The sequence below is a fragment of the Oryctolagus cuniculus genome, chromosome 16 (genome assembly GCF_964237555.1).
Source record: "Oryctolagus cuniculus chromosome 16, mOryCun1.1, whole genome shotgun sequence".
Lineage (NCBI taxonomy): Eukaryota > Metazoa > Chordata > Mammalia > Lagomorpha > Leporidae > Oryctolagus > Oryctolagus cuniculus.
Window position 1 is genome coordinate 27,707,684 of NC_091447.1, and position 21,202 is coordinate 27,728,885.

At 44.1% G+C, this 21,202-nt stretch overlaps 1 protein-coding gene across 8 annotated transcripts in view; it reads right to left on the reverse strand.

The window, feature by feature from the left end:
• Window positions 1-21,202, reverse strand: part of ELMO1 (engulfment and cell motility 1) — a 573,401-nt gene that overhangs the window by 471,593 nt on the left and 80,606 nt on the right. For 6 of the 8 annotated variants that reach the window (XM_070059727.1, XM_070059724.1, XM_002713762.5 and 3 more), the window contains exon 2: window positions 345-495. In XM_070059727.1, the coding sequence (XP_069915828.1) occupies window positions 345-422 (78 nt within the window). In that variant the 5' untranslated portion in view covers window positions 423-495. Of the gene's footprint in view, window positions 1-344; window positions 496-10,828; window positions 11,421-21,202 lie in introns of those variants that run through there. The other 2 variants (XM_070059728.1, XM_070059725.1) reach the window with 2 other exon arrangements.

Consider the following 21,202-nt stretch of genomic DNA (forward strand, 5'->3'; position numbering starts at 1 on the left):
GCATCTGCACATATTCATGAGTCACTGAGAGGCAGGGCCGGGACAGCGTCCACTGTGTCAACTGCCCAGAGCTCAGTCCAACTGCCCCTCCTGCCTCCCCCACAGCTTCAGACACAAACCCTGTATTGACACAATCCAAGTAGATGTTGGAAGAGTACAAGTCTCCCATCCATCGCCACTGTATGTGGTACAGAAATCAAACCACACTGCAACTATTATTGCACAGATTTTTCATCACAGCCAGAGAGAGAAAGGGAAAGAAAAGACCTATCCAAAGACTATGAAAATTCTAATATCAGAGGGAAACTGAAAATAACTGCCCAAATAGTGGCCGAGTTACTAACCTGGTCAATTTCCATGAGCTTGGGGTAGGCGCCGGGCCATTCTATGGCCACCTTGACGATGTCCGCAGGTGGCGGCATTGTAAGCCCCGGAGTTGTCCAAAGCCAGTGGAACTGGGAATCCTACTGCGTAGACAGCTGCACGTGTCTAAACCTAATGGGGAATGAGAAAAAGAGAAAGAGAAGTCGCTCAGTATAAACGCAGGGCGAATTTTGCTTCATCACTTCCTGTTTTCACTGGCAGTTTAGGTATGAGAAACAGCTCCCTTTGGCGCTCGGGTACTGAAGACACAGGGGTGCAGCCAATGGCACCACAGGCTCCTGGGGAAAGAAGAAAGATGGGGGGGTGGGGCGGTGCCAACGCCCTAGAGTCCAAGCCACCAGAAAATGCTGCCCTGGAGCAACAGCCCGCACAAGCCCTCGGTACCAAGAAAGCTGCCCCATAGCACCAGGTTGTGCTCAGAATGGTGCCCAGGGTCTGAACCAGCAGGGCTTACTCTGTCCAGAGACGCATGTAAATGCCTGGTGCTGAACAGTCTCCGGAAACACAGATTGCCCAGGAAGTCATGGTCAGGAAGCAGCTTTTATTTAAAGCATTTTCTGTGTGTCACAAATAGGTTTCTGCACTATAGCAACCAGGATATCATGAGGAACAAGAAATACCCCAAGAGTTCACACACGTGCACTCCCTCCCCAAGGTCAATCCACACAATGCGCCTTCCAGGAAGACAAGAAAGGGCACACATGCAGAAAGGATGGCAATCGGAAGAGGCCTTGAGTTCTCATTTGAATGAACCCTGCAGCTTACACAAAGGAAGTAACAATTATTCTCTACTGCATCTTCCCAGGTTACCCCAATTCTTCTTTCAATTTGTATTTTTGAACAGGCAAAGCAGTCCCATGATTCAAACCTGTGTGTGTGCGTCTTGGGGTGTATGAAGACAGAGTGGCAAGTCTCTCTCTGCCCATGTCGCCCAATACCCTTCCACTTCCTAACCCTCCAGCTATACAAAATTATTCACTTCTTAGGTAGCCCTCCGACACTGATTTACATATGGAAGACAAATACAAAATACAGTATTTCTTTTCCTCTCTTTTTATATAAAAGGTAGCACTGCTTTTTTAATTAATATATCTCCTAAATCTTTCTCTGTTGCTACAAAGAGAGCATCTTCATTCTACTTACAACTGCACAGTTCGTCTGATGGATGTATCCTCTGTGATGAACCAGTTTTCTGTTCTGGGCTTTCTGGCTGATTTTTTCTGCCCGTAGCTATTATAAACAAGCTTGAGATGCACAAATTTATGCATGCATCATTTTTCACATGTGCAAGTCCATCTTCACAAGCAAAATCACTGGATCATAGGGTATATGCAGGTAATCATAAATTTTGATAGTGATTTCTGAATATCCATTCCCTCTGGCAACTCATGAGGTTGCCTGTTTATACACAGCCTCACCCACATTTGGGATTTTTACAAACCTGACAGATTGAAAAACATATAACTCAATGTGCTTTTAACTGGCGGTTCTCTTAGTGGCTTGAAAGAGGAAAAGTCATATATGTTCAATTTTCTGTGAACTGTCCAAACCTTGCCCCTTTTCTATTGGGTCTTGGCCTTCTTTTAGACACTGATCTCTGTATGAAGATTTTAATCAAACGTGCATTTGTAAGCCTTGCAACCAGAGTAAGCCTTGTCTGTTACTATCCCAGATCTCAATAGCAGTTGGACATGACTGAGACAACAGGAAAGCAGAGTTAATACTGGAAGCCTCAAAGCAACACCAGGAGTTATATAAATACCTAACTTCGGCAGCACTGACAAGCAAAGGAAATGAACCAAAACAAAGCTGCCCGCTCCCTTGGTCAAAGATGATTAGGGCAGCCTGCTGTGAGGCTAATTGGTAGTAACCAGCAAGGGTCAATCTACAAAGCAGTGGTTTAGTCACTCATCCAACAAAGAATTATTGCATCTCTACTCTGTGCCAGCTGAGGATCCAGCAGCAAATCTGGGTGTGAGGTGGCAAAAAGGGACATGGAAACATATAAAGAGGTGAGGAAGGCGCATTGTGGTATGAGTTCAGTGAGGGGACTTCAAAAAGTTCTTGGGAAATGAAATTATCAGGTAAGTTTATTTTCAAGCTAGAAGTTTTGAAATCCATGCATCTGCAAGATCTTCAAGGAGTTCATGCAAAATGCATGTTATGAAAAGATTTTGCATGGATTTTCCAAAAATTTTACATTAAAATAAACTTACCTCCTAACTCCAATTTTCCTGGAACTTTGCGAAGAACCTTTATATCAGTGTGAGAAGGGCAGGGTACAATGTTAAGGGATAGCTTCACTGAGAAGCCAGCATCTGAGTGAAAAGTTATGAGAGGTGAGGAAGTCGGCCCATCTGGACAAAGCACATCCTAGGCCAACAGAACAAACAGCAAGTACAGAGGCCCCGAGGTGGGAACGTGTCTGATAAGTTCCTCAAGTGCCCAAAGCCAAGTAGGGGCAAGAGTAGTAAAAGACAGAATTCAGTTTGTCCTGGCTTGGCGGGTCCATTCCCTGTGTTTTTGCACCACCCTCACCCCTAAAATCCACCACCCTCCTCGGTTTATGACTTTTAAAGTTAGAAGTTATGTCCATGTCCACCTGTTTGGAATGTAAATTGGCACAACATTCCACAGAGCCTTTGCCAAACTGTACCAAAAGCCTTAAGATTTTTGCATTTTCTTTGAGTAGTTTTTATTTTCTAGGATATTACCTTCATAAAATAATTATTAATTTAACTATAATAACACATATTGCTGTTGTGTTTACAACTGCCAAAACCTGCAACAATTAAACATCTAACAATAGAGACTTCTTAACTAATTAGTTGTTACACACAAACAAAAGCAAAAAGTCTGTACCTTGGGCTTCCTCTTCATTGTTCTGTACCCTCTTTGAGCACTTGAGAACTCTAAGAACAATGTATTCTCTCAGCACCACATCACTCCAATTCAGGATCGAAATTCAAATATACAGCCTAACAACTAAGAGAGCAGACTCTATTGTGAATACAGTCTGTATGTGAGTATCAGGTACCAGTATTCAAAACAAGGAACACATACTCTTAGGGTTAACAGAATATATAATACAAACAAACTGCATTTTGAGCACTCCTGTCCCACCTGTACATAAAACAGTCTAGAATTACACCCACAAGGTCATCTAACCTTCTAGGAATCAAAGGCTAGGCTTGTGTTTCTAGCCCTTAACTGGTATTTGTTTTTCAGAAGCCGTCCAGGGAAAAACCTGTTGAACAGGTGAGAATACACCCAAGGGGACTCAGAGGCCAGTGCTACACAAAGCAGCCATTGAGAGAGCAAGGATGCAAGGGGATTCCCCTTGGGAATTCACTTACCCAAGCCCAGTTAGACCTCATCCGTCTGCCCTACATTAACAAACAGCAAGAGCCAGGGAAGTACCAGCACTCCCCTGGGGTGGAGACAGAGGCACAACCGTCTAAATGCATGGTCTGCTTCACACTGTATCCTCACAATCTGCATTTCATCCTCTTGAATTTACATTTCTCTGAGGGGAAAGCCAACTGTTATCAGCCTTCTCATTCTCATACAGTGTTCTTGTTCCTTCTTTGTGATGGGGACTACTCCGTGCATGGAGAAAAGCTGGTTCACCACTGGCCTATACCCCTGAGTAGAGGTCAACAGCCCCCCTAGTTCACATCAAAAATGTCTCCAGGGGACAGGTGCTGTGGCATAGTGGGCTAAGCCTCTGCCTGTGGCGCTGGCATCCCATAAAGGCGCCAGTTTGAGTCCCAGCTGCTCCTCTTCTGACCTAGCTCTCTGCTATGCCTGGGAAAGCAATAGAAGATGGCCCAAGTCCTTGGGTCCTTGGGCACCTGCACCAGCACGGGAGACCTGGAAGAAGCTCCTGGCTCCTAGCTTAGGATAAGCCCAGCTCAGGCTGTTGTGGCCATTTGGAAAGGGAACCAGCAGGTGGAGGACCTTTCTCTCCGTGCCGACCTCTCTCTGTAACTATCTCTCAAATAAATAATAAAAATATTCTTAAAAATTGTCTCCAGGCATTGCCAACATCCTCTGAGGGGCAACGTCATTCCAGTTAAGAAGTTGTGAGCCAGCATATCCTCTAGGAAGATTGCTAATGCTCAGGACAACTCATCCTTGAACTTAACAAAAGGCAAAGTGGTTTCATCATGCCCTGCAGGAAGTATCAACCCACAGGCTCAACTCTTGGCCAGACGTAACACATGGAAATGCATTCTAAAATCTTCAGTCTGGTGTCCTCTTGTGGCAACTTCGTCTGGTTGTCCATCTCTCCCCCACTACACCTTGAATACTGTAAGGGCAAGATCCCCCTCCTGTCCAGGTCCACACAGGCCTTTTCACACACTGCTAATGGATAAAAGCACCCTGTACATGACTACCATCTCATTAGATGTACCAGCAGTAAAAGTGAGTTTAGTGTTGTCAAAATTACCCAAGTAGATACCCAGTATTACTTAAATTGCAAGTAAATATAACCTATATGAATTTACGTAGACAGCCAGGTACCATAATTCCCATACAAACTGAAATTTAAGAATCACTAAAGGGAAAAACAGGAGGTAAGTCTACACAGCTGGAAAGACATTCCAACCATTATGGGATCTATCAGATCCCCAGAGACAGCTAGGGAATGTGTGGACAATTCCAAAACTGTTCCTACTTGTCTGTTGGACTTATTTTATTCTATTTATTATTAAGATTCTCTAACCTTAATGTGCATGTTCAATGTCTTATTTATAATTGGGTGAATTAAATGAGATAGAAGAGTCACCTCTTGGGAGTTAGTGAAGTCTGCTTATCAGGTGCACTTGACTCTACACCTGCTGGGCAAGTCCATTCTTCTGCCCAGTGTCTCCATAGCTATGGATCACAGTCCCAGGTAACACAGAGAAATCACTGTTGATTGCCATCCAGAAGCCCATCTTTTGCTACACAGTGTACCTTGCCCAAAGTCCTCCACGCCTCTATTTGTGTTTGAAGTTCACTCACACTGTATTTTTTCCTCTTAAAGATCTGTTACAGCTCTACACGTTTCTCCAGGCAGCTTCCTTAGTTCTTGGGCTTTAAAATGTTCCTAAATACCTGATCGATGTTTTTGTTTTACTAAGTTTCCCATATAGTTTTAGCTTAGGGCTCTGCACTGGCTCTAAACTCTTTTGTCCCATTTCTAGCCTTTGTGCTTTACAATAAACCCCACAAGCAGGCCAAGAACAAAACCAAGCCTGTAAGGCCTTTCCTGTTGGGAAAACTAACATGCTTGCCCTGGTGAACTCTGCCAGCCACTCCCAGCCCCACAGCACTGAAAGAGCCAGACAGATGGGCCACGGGAGGCCAGAGCAGATTCACAGGAGACAAACACCAAACAGCAGGAAAAATGATTCAACTCCAATTCCTCTGCCCTTTCTTTTCTCCCCAGAAAAGTTATCCTCTACACCACTAACCATCATTATCCACTGGCAATAGATAATGAGTTTAGGATGATCATGGGGGATCTTGGGGAGGGAACTACTAGTTCTGTATTTTAAATATTGAATGGTGGGGCCAGTGCTGTGGTGTTAATAGGTTAAGCCTCTGCCTGTGGCACCTGCACCCCATAAGATGGTGTTCCAGCTGCTCCACTTCCAATCCAGCTCTCTGCTAATGGCCTGAGAAGGCAGTGGAAGATGGCTCACTTGGGCCCCTGTACCCATGTGCGAGACTGGGAAGAAGCTCCTGGCTTGGGATTGGCCCAGCTCAGGCCATTGCAGCCATTTGGAGAGTGAACCAGCAGATGGACTACTCCTTTCTCTCTGTAACTTGGCCTCTCAAATAAATAAATCAATCTTCAAAAAAAGAAAAGTAAATGTTGAGAGGTGCCTGTTAGAAAACACCATTTCCCTTTTCGCTTAGTTATGAAGAAGAAGAAATGTTCTTTGGAACGGCACCTACTAAAAGCAGCCTTCCATTCACCCCATCCACTCTCCTCAGCTTTGCTGGACTTCTCTTGCTTACACTTTTAAGGATGCCACTCCCACCATGCATGGTACACTCTACCTTGGAAGACCCATGCAACAGGCATGGATGAAAGTTTTGTTCTCTTCATTGTGCTGCATCCTTTTATTCCAAATGCAGTGATACTATGGCAATACTATACTACACTCTATACTACACAATACTATACTCTACTACTTAGGTCCAAAATACAGGGACAGGCACTGTCAGCTTGACCCTATTCAGGGTGCTGTGGTGATCCAGGCTTGTTGAACCCTGTCTTTACTCCTCCCACCCTTTTAAAAAAAATGTATTTATCTATTTGAAGGGAGAGTTACAGAGAAAAGAAGAAGAAACAGAGACAGAAAGATGTTCCATTTACTGGTTCACTCCCCAGTGGCTACAATGGCCAGGGCTGAGTCATGCTGAAGCCAGGAGTCTGAAACTCCATCCAAATGTCTCATGTAGCTACAGGGACTCAGACATCTGGGCCATCTTCTGTTGTTTTCCCAGGCACATTAGCAGGGACTTGGATCGGAAGTTGAACAGCCAGGACCTGAACCAGAGCCCACATGCAATGCCGGCATCACAGATGGTGGCTTAACCTGCTACCCATGACACTGACCCTCACTTCCCTTTTCAAAATGGTTCAGGGAGTGACAGCCACTCCTCTTGATTAGTGCTACAGATAAGCAATGTCTGTCAGGGAGGGCCGTAGGGGCAGGAGTGTCGGGCATGTGCCCCTCACACTTGTCAGGCCAGACGGGTGCAAATATGGGGAGTACTCTTTTGGATTCTGCATCTATAAAGGACGTGATGGCCATTCTAGGGACAGCAGAGAGCCAAGGAGGAAGGTTAACGCTTCAGAACTGAGGGAACATTATGCATTCAGAATGGAACGCAGGTGCATTTAGGGGGAAAAGAATCAGGAGACAACTGAATTAAATGTGGAAGCACAATAATGTATTTTATGTATATGCTATTGACAAAAGCTACCCATGGAAATCTTAGTAATAACTCAGCCCATTTACTTGCCAGGTGGGAAAATGTATTATTGACTACTGTTGGCATGCAACATAATGGAAAACTGCAACATGATGGAATCTATGCTTTCACATCATCCTGAAGCCTGTGGGACAGATGTCAGAGGGGCTTTGGCAGGAGCTGAAAGCAGGCACTGGCCTGGGCACTGGGTCGTTTACTCCTCACTACAGCCCTGAGTGAGAGCTGTTATTATCGGCAGCAAACTAATGAAGATACTAAATCTTAAATATTCGCAGGGTGCCTGAGGTCTCTCCAAGGGTTGGAGATGCCTCTTATGGGTTGCATTATGTCTCTCCAAAATTCTTTTGCTGAAGTCCTAGCCCCAGGTACATCAGAATGTGGCTGTACTTGGAGAGTTACATGAGGTCTTTAGGGTGGGCCCTAACCCGGCAGGACTGGAGTCCACATTTAGTTTTAAGATACAACCTGGATGCGGACAGGAACAGTAGAAAGATGTGTGCAGACACAGCAAGAAGACAGCCACCAATTAAAGGACTTCAAAGTGTTCATTGAAAAATGAAATTTAAGGTGAGTTTACGATGTTGCAAAAAACAACTAGAAATCTATGCACAGTTTTTATATAATACTCTTTTTTTTCCCCCATGAGTCTACTGAAATTTCCTTGTATCAGCCAGAAAAACAGCCCCAGAAGCAACCAATTCCTAATGACTTCATGATCTTGGTCTTTTAGCCTCAAGAACTGAGGAAATCATTTCTTCGCTCTAAGTCACCGTCTCACAGCAGCCCTGGGAAACAAACACAACATCAAAGACAGAAACTATGAGGAAGCAACTGATGATTTGAAGCAAAGGAACTTAAAACTTCTGCATTCCGCCGCAGGCACTTGGCCTCAGGTAAAGATACCTACATCTAACACCTGACTTTGGTTCCTGGCTTTCGTTCCTGATTCCAGATTCCTGCTGACGCAAACTCTGGGAAGCAGCAGGGACGGCTCACGTAATTGGGTTCCTGTCACTCATGAGAGACCAGAGTGGAGTTCCTGGCTCCTGGCTTCAGCTTGGCCAGGCCCTGGCTGTTGTGGCCATTTGAGGAGTGAACCAGTGGATGAAAGGTCTCTCTCTTTCTCCCTCGCCCTCCCTCTGAAATAAATTAGTAAATTATAAAAAGAACTCATTTATAGAGATAAATTTCACTAAGTGGACCTTAACAGTCATAAACATTAATATTTTAACTGCAAAAAGGGGGGGGATAGATGTTAAACATGTATCAGCTGAATAAACACAACACTTTTTTAAGTTGCTAAAAAAAAAAAAAAAAACAGATGAGGGAATTCAAATTGAAAATATGCCTAGCTAGACACTGCCTGAGGATAAGTCCATCACATCTTACTCCAGCACTTTCTCCTTACACAGAGCTCTAGGGAACATATGCAGTTTCAGGTTTTGGCCATCCTGAGAGCTTTTCCATCTCTCTTGTGAGTAGCAGGCCCTTCCCCACTGGCTACTGGTCAAGAACCAGCACATGGCAGACTGGGCCAATGACTGCCCTCCTCCCTCACACCAGTGCCTGGTCCAAAAGACAGACACAGGATCCAAGCAAATCGACTCCTGAAGATTGACTGCAGAGGCCCGGGAAGAAGGAGTCTGCAGCCACGTTCCTTCCACCTGGGGAGGGCCCGTCTGCAACAGGATGGAATGAGGCAAAGAGAAGCAGGGACCAGCCAAGGGCACAGGTGTTACAGAGGGAAAGAGAACAAGAGTCTGAAGGGTGCGTTTCTGACCCCTGACCTTTTCCTTCAATTCTCTGAGCTATCCTAATATGTTTCCTAGATATACAACCTCATAAATACCCCATTCTGCTAAAGGACTGTGACTTGGGATTCTGTTACTTGTGTGCCCGAAATCTGTTAACACATCAGCCCTACCATATCTGTTTACTGCCCCGAGTTATAATCTTGTCACTGGATGACTGGCACACAAAACACACACTGAAGCCGCCTAATCCAACCTTGCAGCCAAGTGAGAACAATCTTTGCTCTCCTGTTCCAGAGTTCTTATGTCTGTTGCCCTTTCCTCTCTGGGACAGCTAACAGGAGACACACATGGATTTAGGGAATTCGTCTCACTCCTGCACTGCCCACACAACACCACTTCTCTGAGATATTAATCAGTGCAATGCAAAATAGAGGCAAGTCTCCTGGAAAACACTGAATCTGGAATGAGAGGTACAAATAACAAGTTCATGTGCTGTGTATTTTTCATGACAATAGTATGGAAGACGTACTGTTATAGCCTATTTCCCAGACAAGGAAAGCAAGATGCGCAGATACTAGGTTACGTGCAGACCATCTCCCATCCACAAACCGAGCCCAATCTGAATGCAAGGCACGCCTATCTGATTCCACAGCCCTTGTTTGTATTCCCTCTAGCATTCTCTGAGAAAGGGTTCTTTTTTGTCAGGACTTCTCAGGGCCTTGAATGTAGCTGCATGTATGCTGTGAAATCTCCATATGCAATTTATAATGTTTTTCAAATGTATCTCTCCAGAGGCTGTTTTGTTTTGCTTTGTTTTTGCACGGAATACTCCGTGGCACTAGTTTCTCCTGGAAATGATGCTTTGAGGCTGTGTGCCTTCTCTGCATCTCAGGAAAAAAAGGAACAGCCGAATAGTCTTGGCCAGAAATGCAATGGAAAGTGGCAGAGAAAAGTCATTCCTTTAGAACCATATTGAATTATCATCACCTGTATCCTGGAATTGTAGGAAAGCAGTCCAACTCTATGGAGTAACTCTTTCCAGTTCACATAAGCATTTAAGCACAGCTATGATTGTAGAAATTAACAGAACATAAACAGTAAAAGAAAGAAATACACGTAGTTGTGATCACTTGAACGTGAACACCTCACTCTCCACATTAAACCTGTGGATAATGACTTGGGACCCATTGCTTATAAATCTTTCACAGCCTGCCTCCAAGTGCCACCAGTGCATCTTCCCAACCACGTCCTCCCTTGCTCCCCACCCTCTCACCCCCATGTACATGCAATCAGGGCAGACACAGCAGATTGTTTGTCCCGATGTTACTCAACTGTCCACGTGCAGGGCTTGCTGCTAGCACTGTTTATAGAAGGCAGGCCCCAGACTAGCAAGGTCAGCATTATTCTCCAAGGGTGCCATGCTCTGAGCGATGATGGAGAGAACATGTGACAAACGTTAGCTATCTCTTTTCTCAGCAAATGGATCGCCAGTAACTGAGCATGTCATGTCGTGTTCATTGTTCACAATGCCCCCTCTATCTCAAACGGCCTTTCTTCTCCTCTGAGTCTGATTCCAAAACTCCCACCAAGACTTCAAAGCCAACCTCTGAGCAATTTCCCTGACCCCAGAGCCTCCCAAGCCAGAAGCATCGCCAGAATCTGGCAGGGATTACTGGGATCCTACAATGACCTACCAGATCTCTTTTCCACACCTTATCCCGAGAGCTTCTGTGAGGTCCCAGGGGTAGCAATCACATCTTATTCATCTCTGTAGTTCCAGTCCTGAGCAGATGACACAGCCAAGAACTGCTCAGTACTTTTCAGACAAGTAAATGAATGAACGCATACATCACTTTTTCCTCAAATGCAAACTGAGAGATTAAAAAAGGTTGTGAAGAGTTATTCACGCCAATGATGCATTTTTAAAATCCACGATTCCTCACCCAAAAACCTTCAGGCATTTCTTCAAGTAGCAACTATTCATTTGTCTCATTGGACAGAAATAGAAGCAGAGCCACTCAGAGGTGAGAGCAGGGCTGATTGCAGATTCCTTTTCCTCCTGGAGAAATTCTGTCAAAAACAGGATGAGCCCCACGCTGGGCTGCTAGTCCTCTTCCCTTCCCTGCAAGCTCTCTCCACTTGGGGAATCAGCATTTCAGCTGCAAAGTTCATTATTTTGCAAACTAATGCACACACTTCCGCCCTGGTTCTGGTTTTTGGATATTTGCTTTTCAAATTCCTTTTCAGCTGTTGTAATGCCAGTGAGTGCTCCCCTCCTCCCAGCAAGCCCCGTCACTCAGGGATGTGTACAGACATTCCCCAGCGGAGGAGGCAGAGCCCAGGCCCAGTTCCCTATCATAGAACCCAGACTGGAGGCCACAGGAAATGCTGGAGTGATTCCACCATCCTGTGAGCCAAACACTCAAAGTTTCCAAACCTGCTGATCAAAAAAACAATATGCGAAACTTCTCTCTCCGCCTCTCTGTAGCAACAGCCATCCTGGGAAACTCTGATTGCATCAGATTACCAGCGAGGGCCTATGCAGAACATGGAGTGCTGTGATGTGCCTCCACCTGACAACCTGCACACACAGAATTTGTCCCCGGGCACAGTCAGGCATGATGCTGGATGGCCAGACACATTGCATGGAGTGGCATTAGCCTCACTTTTCCTCCTCCCCTCAGGTCCTTTGGGTTTCATTCCCCAGAAGAGCACAGGCTTAAAAATGTGAGGGTTCGGGGTGGGGGGCGGGGTCGCAGGTTGACTGGATGTTAAGGTCCAAAGCTCTGAGATTTTGGACAGCTTATACACCATGTCTGACCCTCCACATCCTTGTCTGTAAAAATGGAATGTCAGCAGTGCAGTGGGTTCAGAAAACAATACCCCAAAAGATGGTATTTTTGCATATTGAGAACTTTGAACTGGAGGGCGCTGGAAGGGTGTCTGAAGTAATCTCTTTCTGTCTACTGCCCTTTCTCCTGCCTTCTCCTTTCTCCCCAAGGCAGGCCATAGATATGGGACCTTCCCTTCCCCCAAGTCAGCCATAAAGCCTGCCACTATTGCTCCAGTATTCCACCATCATAAAGAAATCCTCTGATCTCCCGTGTCTGATAGGTCATAAGATGCTCATTCCAGAAAGTTCTGCCCCATGCCCAAGAGAAAAGAATGCTACAGATAGAGGTCAAAAAGAATCCAACCAGACAGGCCCTGCTGCGTGATCCCACTCAGCCCGTTACTATCAGATTAAACTCCAGTCTCATTCCTGCATAGCTGCCCATTCTTCATCAGACCTAAGCATACAAATAGGAAGGTTTTCTTGGACCTCTCGGTCTTCACTTTTGAAGGCTCCAGCGTCATGCAAACTTCAATTAGACAAACTTGTTATGCTTCCCTTGTTAATCTACCTTTTGTGAGAGGACTGTTGGCTGTGACCTTTATGGGGGGGGGGGGGGCGCTCCTTTCCACCCCTACAGTGCCTTCTTCATAGGACTGCTATGAAGAGGAATTCTGAAGGGCCTGCCCTTGCTCTCATTCACACATGCAGGGTACCTGGATGAATGAAACTAGGGATACACATTTCATGAGACGCAGAAGCCCCACCGCATGGGAATGCAGAATTGGGCAGACTTTTATGACACAAGAAATGATAACTTCTCTTAGAAGTCCAGAGAGGACTGCTCAGATTTAGAGATTTTTGTTCTGGGGTTTATAGGATGTGCAGAAAGTTTAATGTGCATGGCTAAACTGAGAAATTGGAGGAGGAGAGTCAGGGGTAAGATTCTGGGGGGATTTCCGTGCATTACAAGAACAGAGGATCACAGAGAACAGCCTGAGCAGATACCCTGATGGAACACAAGACACTCCTTCATCTCCCAAACACAGGCCTAGCCCTCCCAGGAAAGTTTGCTGGTACAGGGAGGTGTTCAAGACTCAACTGGTTCTGAACCCTTTCTCCTCAAGCAGAAGTGGATGTTGTCCCAAGTTACAAGGCAGCGGAGTCCTTCAAAAAGGACTCAAGGGGTGCTTCTCCACAAAGGGGAACTTGCCCCCATGGTTACTGTGTAACTTCCCCAATTGTGCGTCCTTCTAGCCTTACAAAATGACATCTGTTCTTTTCGGACTAAGAGACAGATCTCCCAGCAAGTAGACAGAGGGTAGGCATAACCTACTTGGGGCCTGATAAGCATGTCTCAACAGATCAGAGCCCAGCTGCTCCCCACAAGCTGTGATGTTAGGGGAGGCTTAAGACATGGGGATTACTCAGATCCACCTATACATAGAGTGTGTCTTATCATGGCTCTAAATAGAAGAATGTTCAGTGTTCATTTCCCCATTTTCAGTGTTTTAGATAACCATTAGCCTTCTATATTTATAGGTTTTACATTCAAGGATTCAACTTGCATGGCTCAAAAATACTTAGAAAAGGGATGGGGGCATTATAGGGCAACAACAGGTGAAGCCAATGCTTTGGCCACTCACGTCTCATATCAGAGTGCCCAGAATTGAGTTCTGCCTCCACACAGAGCCCAGCTTCCTATTAATGAACACCCCAGGAGGCAGCAAATGATAGCTCAAGTATGGGTCCCTGTCATCCACCTGGGAGATGGAGTTCCTGGCTCCTGGCTTTTGTTTGATCCAGTCTCAACTGTTTCAGGCAATTAGGGAGTAAACCAGTGTATGTAAGATGTCTCTGTCTCTGTCTCTTGCTCCTATTCTCTGTCACTCTGCCCTTCAAATAAGCAGAAAATAAATACAATTTTCAAAAAATAAAAATAGGAGCAGACATTTGGCACAGTAGTTAAGACACCACTTGGATCCCTTATCAGAGTGCCTGGGTTCAAGTCCTGGCTATGCTTCCAATTCCAGCTTTCTGCTATGCACACCTCAGATGGCAGCAGGTGAAGGCTCAAGTATTTGGGATCCTGCTACCAATGGAAAGACCCAGATGGGGTTCTTAGCTTCTGGCTTTGGCTGTAGTGGGCATTTTCGGGATTGATTATAGGATATCTCTTTGTCTCTCACTCTGTGCTTCTGCCTTTCAAACACATTAAAATGTTTTAAAAAAAAGAATGCTGTATAACAATTATCTACGTATCATTTACATTGTACTATTAGGTATTAAAGTAAACCAGAAATTATTTAAGGTATATGGGAAGATATGTGTGGGTTCTTTGCAAATTCTAGACCACTGTATATAAGGGATTTGAGGGTCCATGGATTTTGGTTATCTGTGGGTATCCTGGAACCAAGCCCACATAGATATGGAGGGGCAACTGCATTTTCTCCCTCTGGTTAAGAGGCACAAATCCACATTCCAAAAAAAGCCACAATGTTTCCTTTTTGCTTCTTTTACCTTGGATTGCTCTGTCAGAACTCCGGGCACTTTGTTTTTATCAGAGTTCTCCCACAAGTTTTCTGGAATTTGTTTATAAGCAAAATACTGTTAGGGCACATGCTATCAGCATGGCCATTTGGCCACACTTTGAAGAGCTTTTCACACAATCTGGATGACAGCAGCTCCAGTGGCTCCCATGCAGGATGCTTCCCGACAAAAGGCTTGCTCGTCAGTAGACATGTAGGTGAAGCCAGGAATGCCTGACCCCGTTCAGTGAAGCCTGGAGGTGCTAAATGACAGCTGCAGACACATATTTGGGCTGTAGTTCTGTTCTGGAAGCTGATATCATTAATTCCATCCTGAGGTTGCAGATCAGATCTGCTTATAACCATCGTCCCAAGGATGACACTCTAGATGGCTTTATTCCTCAATGCTCATTTTCCCTCACTTTGGCCTGGGCAGAGCTGCCCCACAACCTGTCTGCACTCTCCAGGAAGTGATCAGATGAAACGCTTTAAGAGGAAAACAGATAGAGGAACTTCCAACTCCCTGTGGGCTGTTTGCTAATCTAGGACCTTTGAAAATTTACTTTGGTGTCTCTTCTATCCGCCATTAGCAGGATGGCAATTATTTAGAATCCCTTTTATCTGCATTCAGTTTTATCAAGCATAGAAATCAGCTTGTGAATATCTACTTCGATCAGGATTCTGCGTGAAAAATACAAACTGATGACAATATAAACACACCCAGAAGCTTGACTGATGAGGTAAACTGAACAAAAATTAGAAAATGCATCTTATTATATTATTAATATGATATATTTCGCCTTACCTAGAAAAATTATCAGGTACTATATATCTGTGTGGAACACTTGAGTTCCACTGACAGATCTGGTCCTGGGGGCAGATTCTGGGACCTAATTCTCTGAGGCATGAATTTGATGAGTGAGGTCAAAGAAAATTGGATTCCACTAGACACCTAAGAATCTTTTCTTTTCTCAGCCTTTCAAAACAAGGTCAACGCCTACAAAGTTCATGGAGGGAAGATGGCAAAAGAAAGAGAACAGGTTTTAGAGGCAGACAGACTCAAATTCAAAATGAAAGCAGACCTTGATTTAAGCCATGGCATAAGATGGCAGGATTTGCACTTTACTTCTGTCTACAGGAAGAACATACAGGAATGGGGCAAGGATGGACAGGATGGACACATGTAGGTTAGAAAGAAAGCAAATGCTGACAGTGGCCTGGGCTGGGATGGCCCTGGACATGGAGAAGGTGATGGATTTACAGGTTATTTAAAACATAAAGATCCAATGGCGTTGATAATAGGGGAAGAGCAACAACCTGCAGTCAAGGGTAGCTCTTGATTTTGGCACCTGTAAGAGGACAGATGGTGCTGTCTTTAGCTGAGATAGGATGAATTCAAACAGAAGATGGACCCCCAGCCTGTTTGCTGCCCAGAGTCATGTCAATGTGTGCACAGACTCATCTGGAGGAACAGGTGGTAAAATCCGGGCCATTAGTAGAAGAGCCACTCTCACTCACCTCTTCCTTGCAGACCCAGCTGCTTTACCGCAGATTGCATCTAAAATGCATGGCTATTTCTTTATTAAAAAGTGAGAAGGCAGAAGAGAACAGAGCTACAGCCAGAGACAGGGCTCAGACTGTTCATGTTCTGATCCTAGATTTACTGCCTCTTAGCTTTGTGGCCTTGGAAAAACTCTCCTCTGAGCCTCAGCCCCCTCAATGGTAAGACAGAGGAAACCACAGGACCTATTTCAGAGGTTCGTTAGGATGAGTACAAAGATGAGGATGATAGCAGCTACATAAAATAGCTTACTATGCAGCAAGCACCCATTCAACAGTTTCTGTATTAACTCATTCAGTGCTCACCATGGCCCTATACCGCAGGTGCTGTCCTAGCTCCCTTTCCAAAATGAGGAATCAGAGTCCCTGAGGACACAAGCCACTGACTTGGCTAGTCAGCAACCTACCAGTCCAAAGTCTGTGCTCTGAATATTACACTAAGCCTCATCTGACCTCAGTACACACAATGATTACAGCAGTGCCTGGCTGGAATGAAAGCCAGCAAATATTAGCCTTGACTGTGTAATGGCAAATCCAGGCTTTGCCACCCTTCACAAGAAGAAAGAAGGCTATAAGATATCCCCAGTATTGATTCTGTTACTTTCCTACCAGTACTTACCCACTACTAACCGCAGCATAGTAAACTCGCTTCTACGTTAACTCTGGACAGGACTCAGTTACGATCTGAGATTTTCAGGCTCAACAAAGACCAAATGCTTGATGCTATGGAAGAACCTGCAACTTACCACTACCTCTGAGAGACAGCTCTGCAGGAAAAATACCCCAAAGCTTGGACCATAATTTCCGATGTGGTACAACAGGGATCTCCTCATGACTTCTATCTTTCTACCTTTCCACTTAATGAATGTATAAACCTTTGTGTGAGTTGAATACAACCTTCCACCTCCAAAAGAAAGAACAGAGAGATTCTTTTATAAGCAAATGACATGATTTCATTTCTACTAACAAGGAATAATCTTAATTGACATCTAGCTCTGTCAGAGCACAGCCTCAGAAAAAGTACTCAAAACTGAAATAACCACTTTTTGGTAGCAGGTCTCAGCATTTAATGAGTTTATTATGGCAAAGAACCTAAATAGCAAATCAATTCACTCAGGTACAAGAGAGTTCACCGGGAAGTTAAACTGCAGAAAATGGAGATTCATAAAACTAGACTCAGAGTCTAAAAAACGAAAACTAAGGTTGATATTTCAAATATCTACTTAAAGGTTTTCCAGGAAAAAATTAATTCAGCCATACATACAAAGCCTAAAATTCCAGGGGTCCAATGGACACAAACAACTTTTGGGAGAAAAATCTAGGACCCGCCTGTAGGTATGCCTTGGTAATGAGACCACCTACTCAGAAGTGGGATCAACCAACTATGTCTATGTGATTTTAAGTAGCTACAAAGAGTAAAGAATGATTGGACCCTACACTCTTATCATTAAGTTAAACAGTTACCACTACCTACAAAAATGGTGACTGCATTGTTTTGAACAGGAAAATTTTATAAATAAGCTTAAGGGTTACGAATAGGAAATTGAGAGTTGGCAGTTGGCACAGAGGTTAAGACATCCACTAGGACACGTGCTGCATCCCACGTCAGAATTCAGCTCTGGCTCCTGATTCCAGCCTCCAGCTTGCTGGGAGGCAGCACCATGGGAGGCAGTGGGTGATGATTCAAGTAGCTGGGCTCCTGCCACACACATGGGAGACCTGAATTGAGTTCTTGGCTCCTGACTTTGACCTGGCTAAGATCGATTAATTTGATTTGATTCATTTATAACAAACTATAAGATAAAATAACCAGTCATGTAAAAAGTAGCATTAAAAAATCAGACACTAGACACTAGACACAATATTTACTCAGTATATACAGTACAACAGCAAGAACTTAGGCCAATTAGAATTCTCATACATTGATGGTGAAAATAAAAGATTCCTTTAAAAACAGTTTAGTGAGCTTCAAAAATATTAAATATACATTTGTGATATGATACAAAAATTCTACTCCTAGATATTTACCTAACAGAAGTGAAAACATATGTCTACACAAAGATTTGTATGTGAATGATCATTACAGTTTCATTTATAAAAGCCAAAAAGTAGAAAACAACTCAAATGCTCATTGACTGATGAATGGATAAAAAATTAAGGAATATCATCCGTATGGTGGAAAAACTACTCAGCAATAAATAAAAAAATGAACAACTGATACACATAACAACAGAAGTGAACCTCAGGCGCAAGGTACCAAGTCAAGGGTGGCACCCTTCAGCCCATGGGCTTAATCCAGCCCTCTGTCCATTTTTGTAAACAAAGTTTTATCAGAACAAAGCTACATCCATTCAGTTCCATAGTGTAGGGCTCAGAAAAAAATACCCTAAAGTTTGGCATTTTGGCATGCTGAGCAATTTGGATTAAAGTGTATTGGAAGGCTTCAAAAGCAAAGTCTCTCCCTCTGACCTCCTCCCATCTTCCTGTTTCCTGCGTCTTTACTACCCTAAAGCAAGTCATAGAAAACAAATTCTTCTCTAAGCTGGTCATAGAAACTAGACCTGCTTTCCCCCAAGGCCAGACATAAAATGTAGAAAGGTTACTTTTCTTTCTCCCTTGAAGACCTTCATTCCAGAGGGTTCCTGCCCTGTAACTTGGAGGAAGAAATGCTACACAGAGAGGCCAAGAAGAATCTGAGCAGTCTGCTACCATGAGATGATACTCTTGCTGTCCAATCACATTGCTACACAGGTGTCCATTTTTCATGGCACTTAAGCATAAAAATAGTTCCCCTGAGTCTTTGGACACTCATTTCTGAAAGCTCTTGTGTCATATAAACTTTGATTACATAACATTTTTATGCCTTTCTCTTATCAATCTACCTTTTGTTTGATAGGAATACTGACTGCAACCCTGAGGCAAGGTGAGGAAAGGTATCACACCTTTCTGCCCCTACAGTATTGCCTAAGACCTTTCCCACCACAGACAGCAGAGCTGAGGAGTTTTAACAAAGACCATGTAGCCCAAAAGCCTGAAATATTTACTGACTGAATCTCTACAGAAAGTTTGCCAATCCATAGGCTAAATAAGTGAAGTTGGATATGAAAGAACACATACTCCACACTTTCATTTATAGAGAAGTCTAGAAGAAGAAAAATTATATTAACAGAAAGCACATCAGTGGTTGTCAAGGGTGGGACAGGTGGACTTTGCAAAGAAGCATAAGGAAACTTTTTGTTGTCTTTTTATTTTTTAACTATGGTGATGGTTGCATAAATACATATATTTGCCAATACTCATTGAATGAAAATTGCTTAATTATATTGTACATCAATAAAGCTAATCAAAGAAAAGGATAAGTGATGTGTGAATATGTATAATTGATCAACAATTACCTTCAACCAGGCATTACCTCCTGACAAGGGTTTCTTCACGCACTACAATATGACCTTAAACACAAAAGAAGATGTTTTTGCCCAGATGGTGCAGCTAGAATATGGAGGGGGTCTCACATTGTCCTATAGCAGAAATGCAGCATGTACAAATCTGTGATTTTAAGACTGTTTGAGCCCACAGCAGGCTGTAGCCTCTTCTAACTAATCCAGGGCTCATTTTTAAGGCCTTGCCATCCTCTAGACACAATCTCCAAGCAATTTCATAGGATCCCAGAGGTGCACTTCAAACATACATCAAAGCCCAACTATAGCTACTTTCCTTCTTCTCTTTCTTCCTCAACTATCCAACTGCTTACTTGCATAGCTACCTTAGTGTCTCACAAGCAGCTCAAACGTAAGGTATCTAAAAGTCAACTCTTTCCTCCAGAATCTACTCCTCCTTCAAAATCACATTAAAACTCAGTGTGTAGTAGACCTTGACATCAGCTTTTGTTTTTCCTTTTTCTAGACACTCTGGGGAACTGTACTTCTAGTACCCCTGCAGGATACAACAGTAATTTAGCTCACTGTGGCCAAAAACATGTGAGTGGAAGTGAGAGGGGTATGTAAGAGCCAGTACCTGGTCCCCCATCTTCTCTCTTCCCTTATCAGAGCAAATATGGAAAGATCATAGCAAACTGGACATGGCTGAATTTGGAGGTCAGACACCCTAGACGGTCCCTTGGACCTGGAGTAGACTTTGCATGACTGAAAACTTTGTTATACCAGCCAGAAATGTTCAGCCTTCTATTGCTACAGCCTGACTTTGCCTCTCCTGACTAATTCAGAACTCAGGTGCCAGGCCAGGCTATAGGAGTCTTTCTTCCATGCCTTTTCCCTTCCCCTCCACTCCCAGTCTACCACCACCCCAATTAAACTCTCACCGATTCTCCCTAGGCCAAACCGATCTATCCTAATCTGGGATCTTGCAGCAGCCATTCAATCTACTCTCCACACAGCTACCAAAGTGGAAGCCATAAAGACTTTCAAGTAGAGCTTTCTGTTTAAATCCCTTCAATGGCTCCTGTAGGGGCTGTGAAATGATCCCCCAAAATAGGCAGCCTTGGACTTCAAACTGAGAGCAGGAAATGCAAGGAAGGGGTATCTCTAAAGCTCCTTATCTACCTAAATACCAGATCTGCCACAGAGGAACACAACTGTTCTCAAATCTTCCTACTGAAATTTCATTAACCAAGGCTGATGAAACTCATCCTGCAGAGGAAGAGACCAAAACTCAGACACCACAACTGGAAGCCAGAGTAACTTTGTCCCAGACCATTAGCTGTGCTTCAGGCTCATGCATTTTTCTAAAAATTCATTTACTAATCTTCTAAAATTGCCTTCAGGCACCACCTCATCCTTCTCCCCTCTGAAGAGGGCATTGAAGCCTCTCTGACTCTTTGAGTTTCATATTTTTATGGCTCCCATGCATATGAATAACTTTGTATGTCTTTTTCCCTTGCTAATCTTCCTGGTGTCCATTTGTTTCAGTAGACTCAATCACTGAACCTTCAGGGGGAAAGCTTAAACTTCCCAACACTGCCCACTGCTCTCAGGTGCAAATCCAAAGACTTTAATGTGGCCCACAAAGGCCTGCATAATCCAACCAGCGCCCACCTGTCTGGCCGCCCTCCCTCCCACCTTCTCTTCCCCACCTCCGTCGCATTTCGGTGGCTCTGGCCCTCTCTCAATTGCTCAGATGTGCCAAGTTCC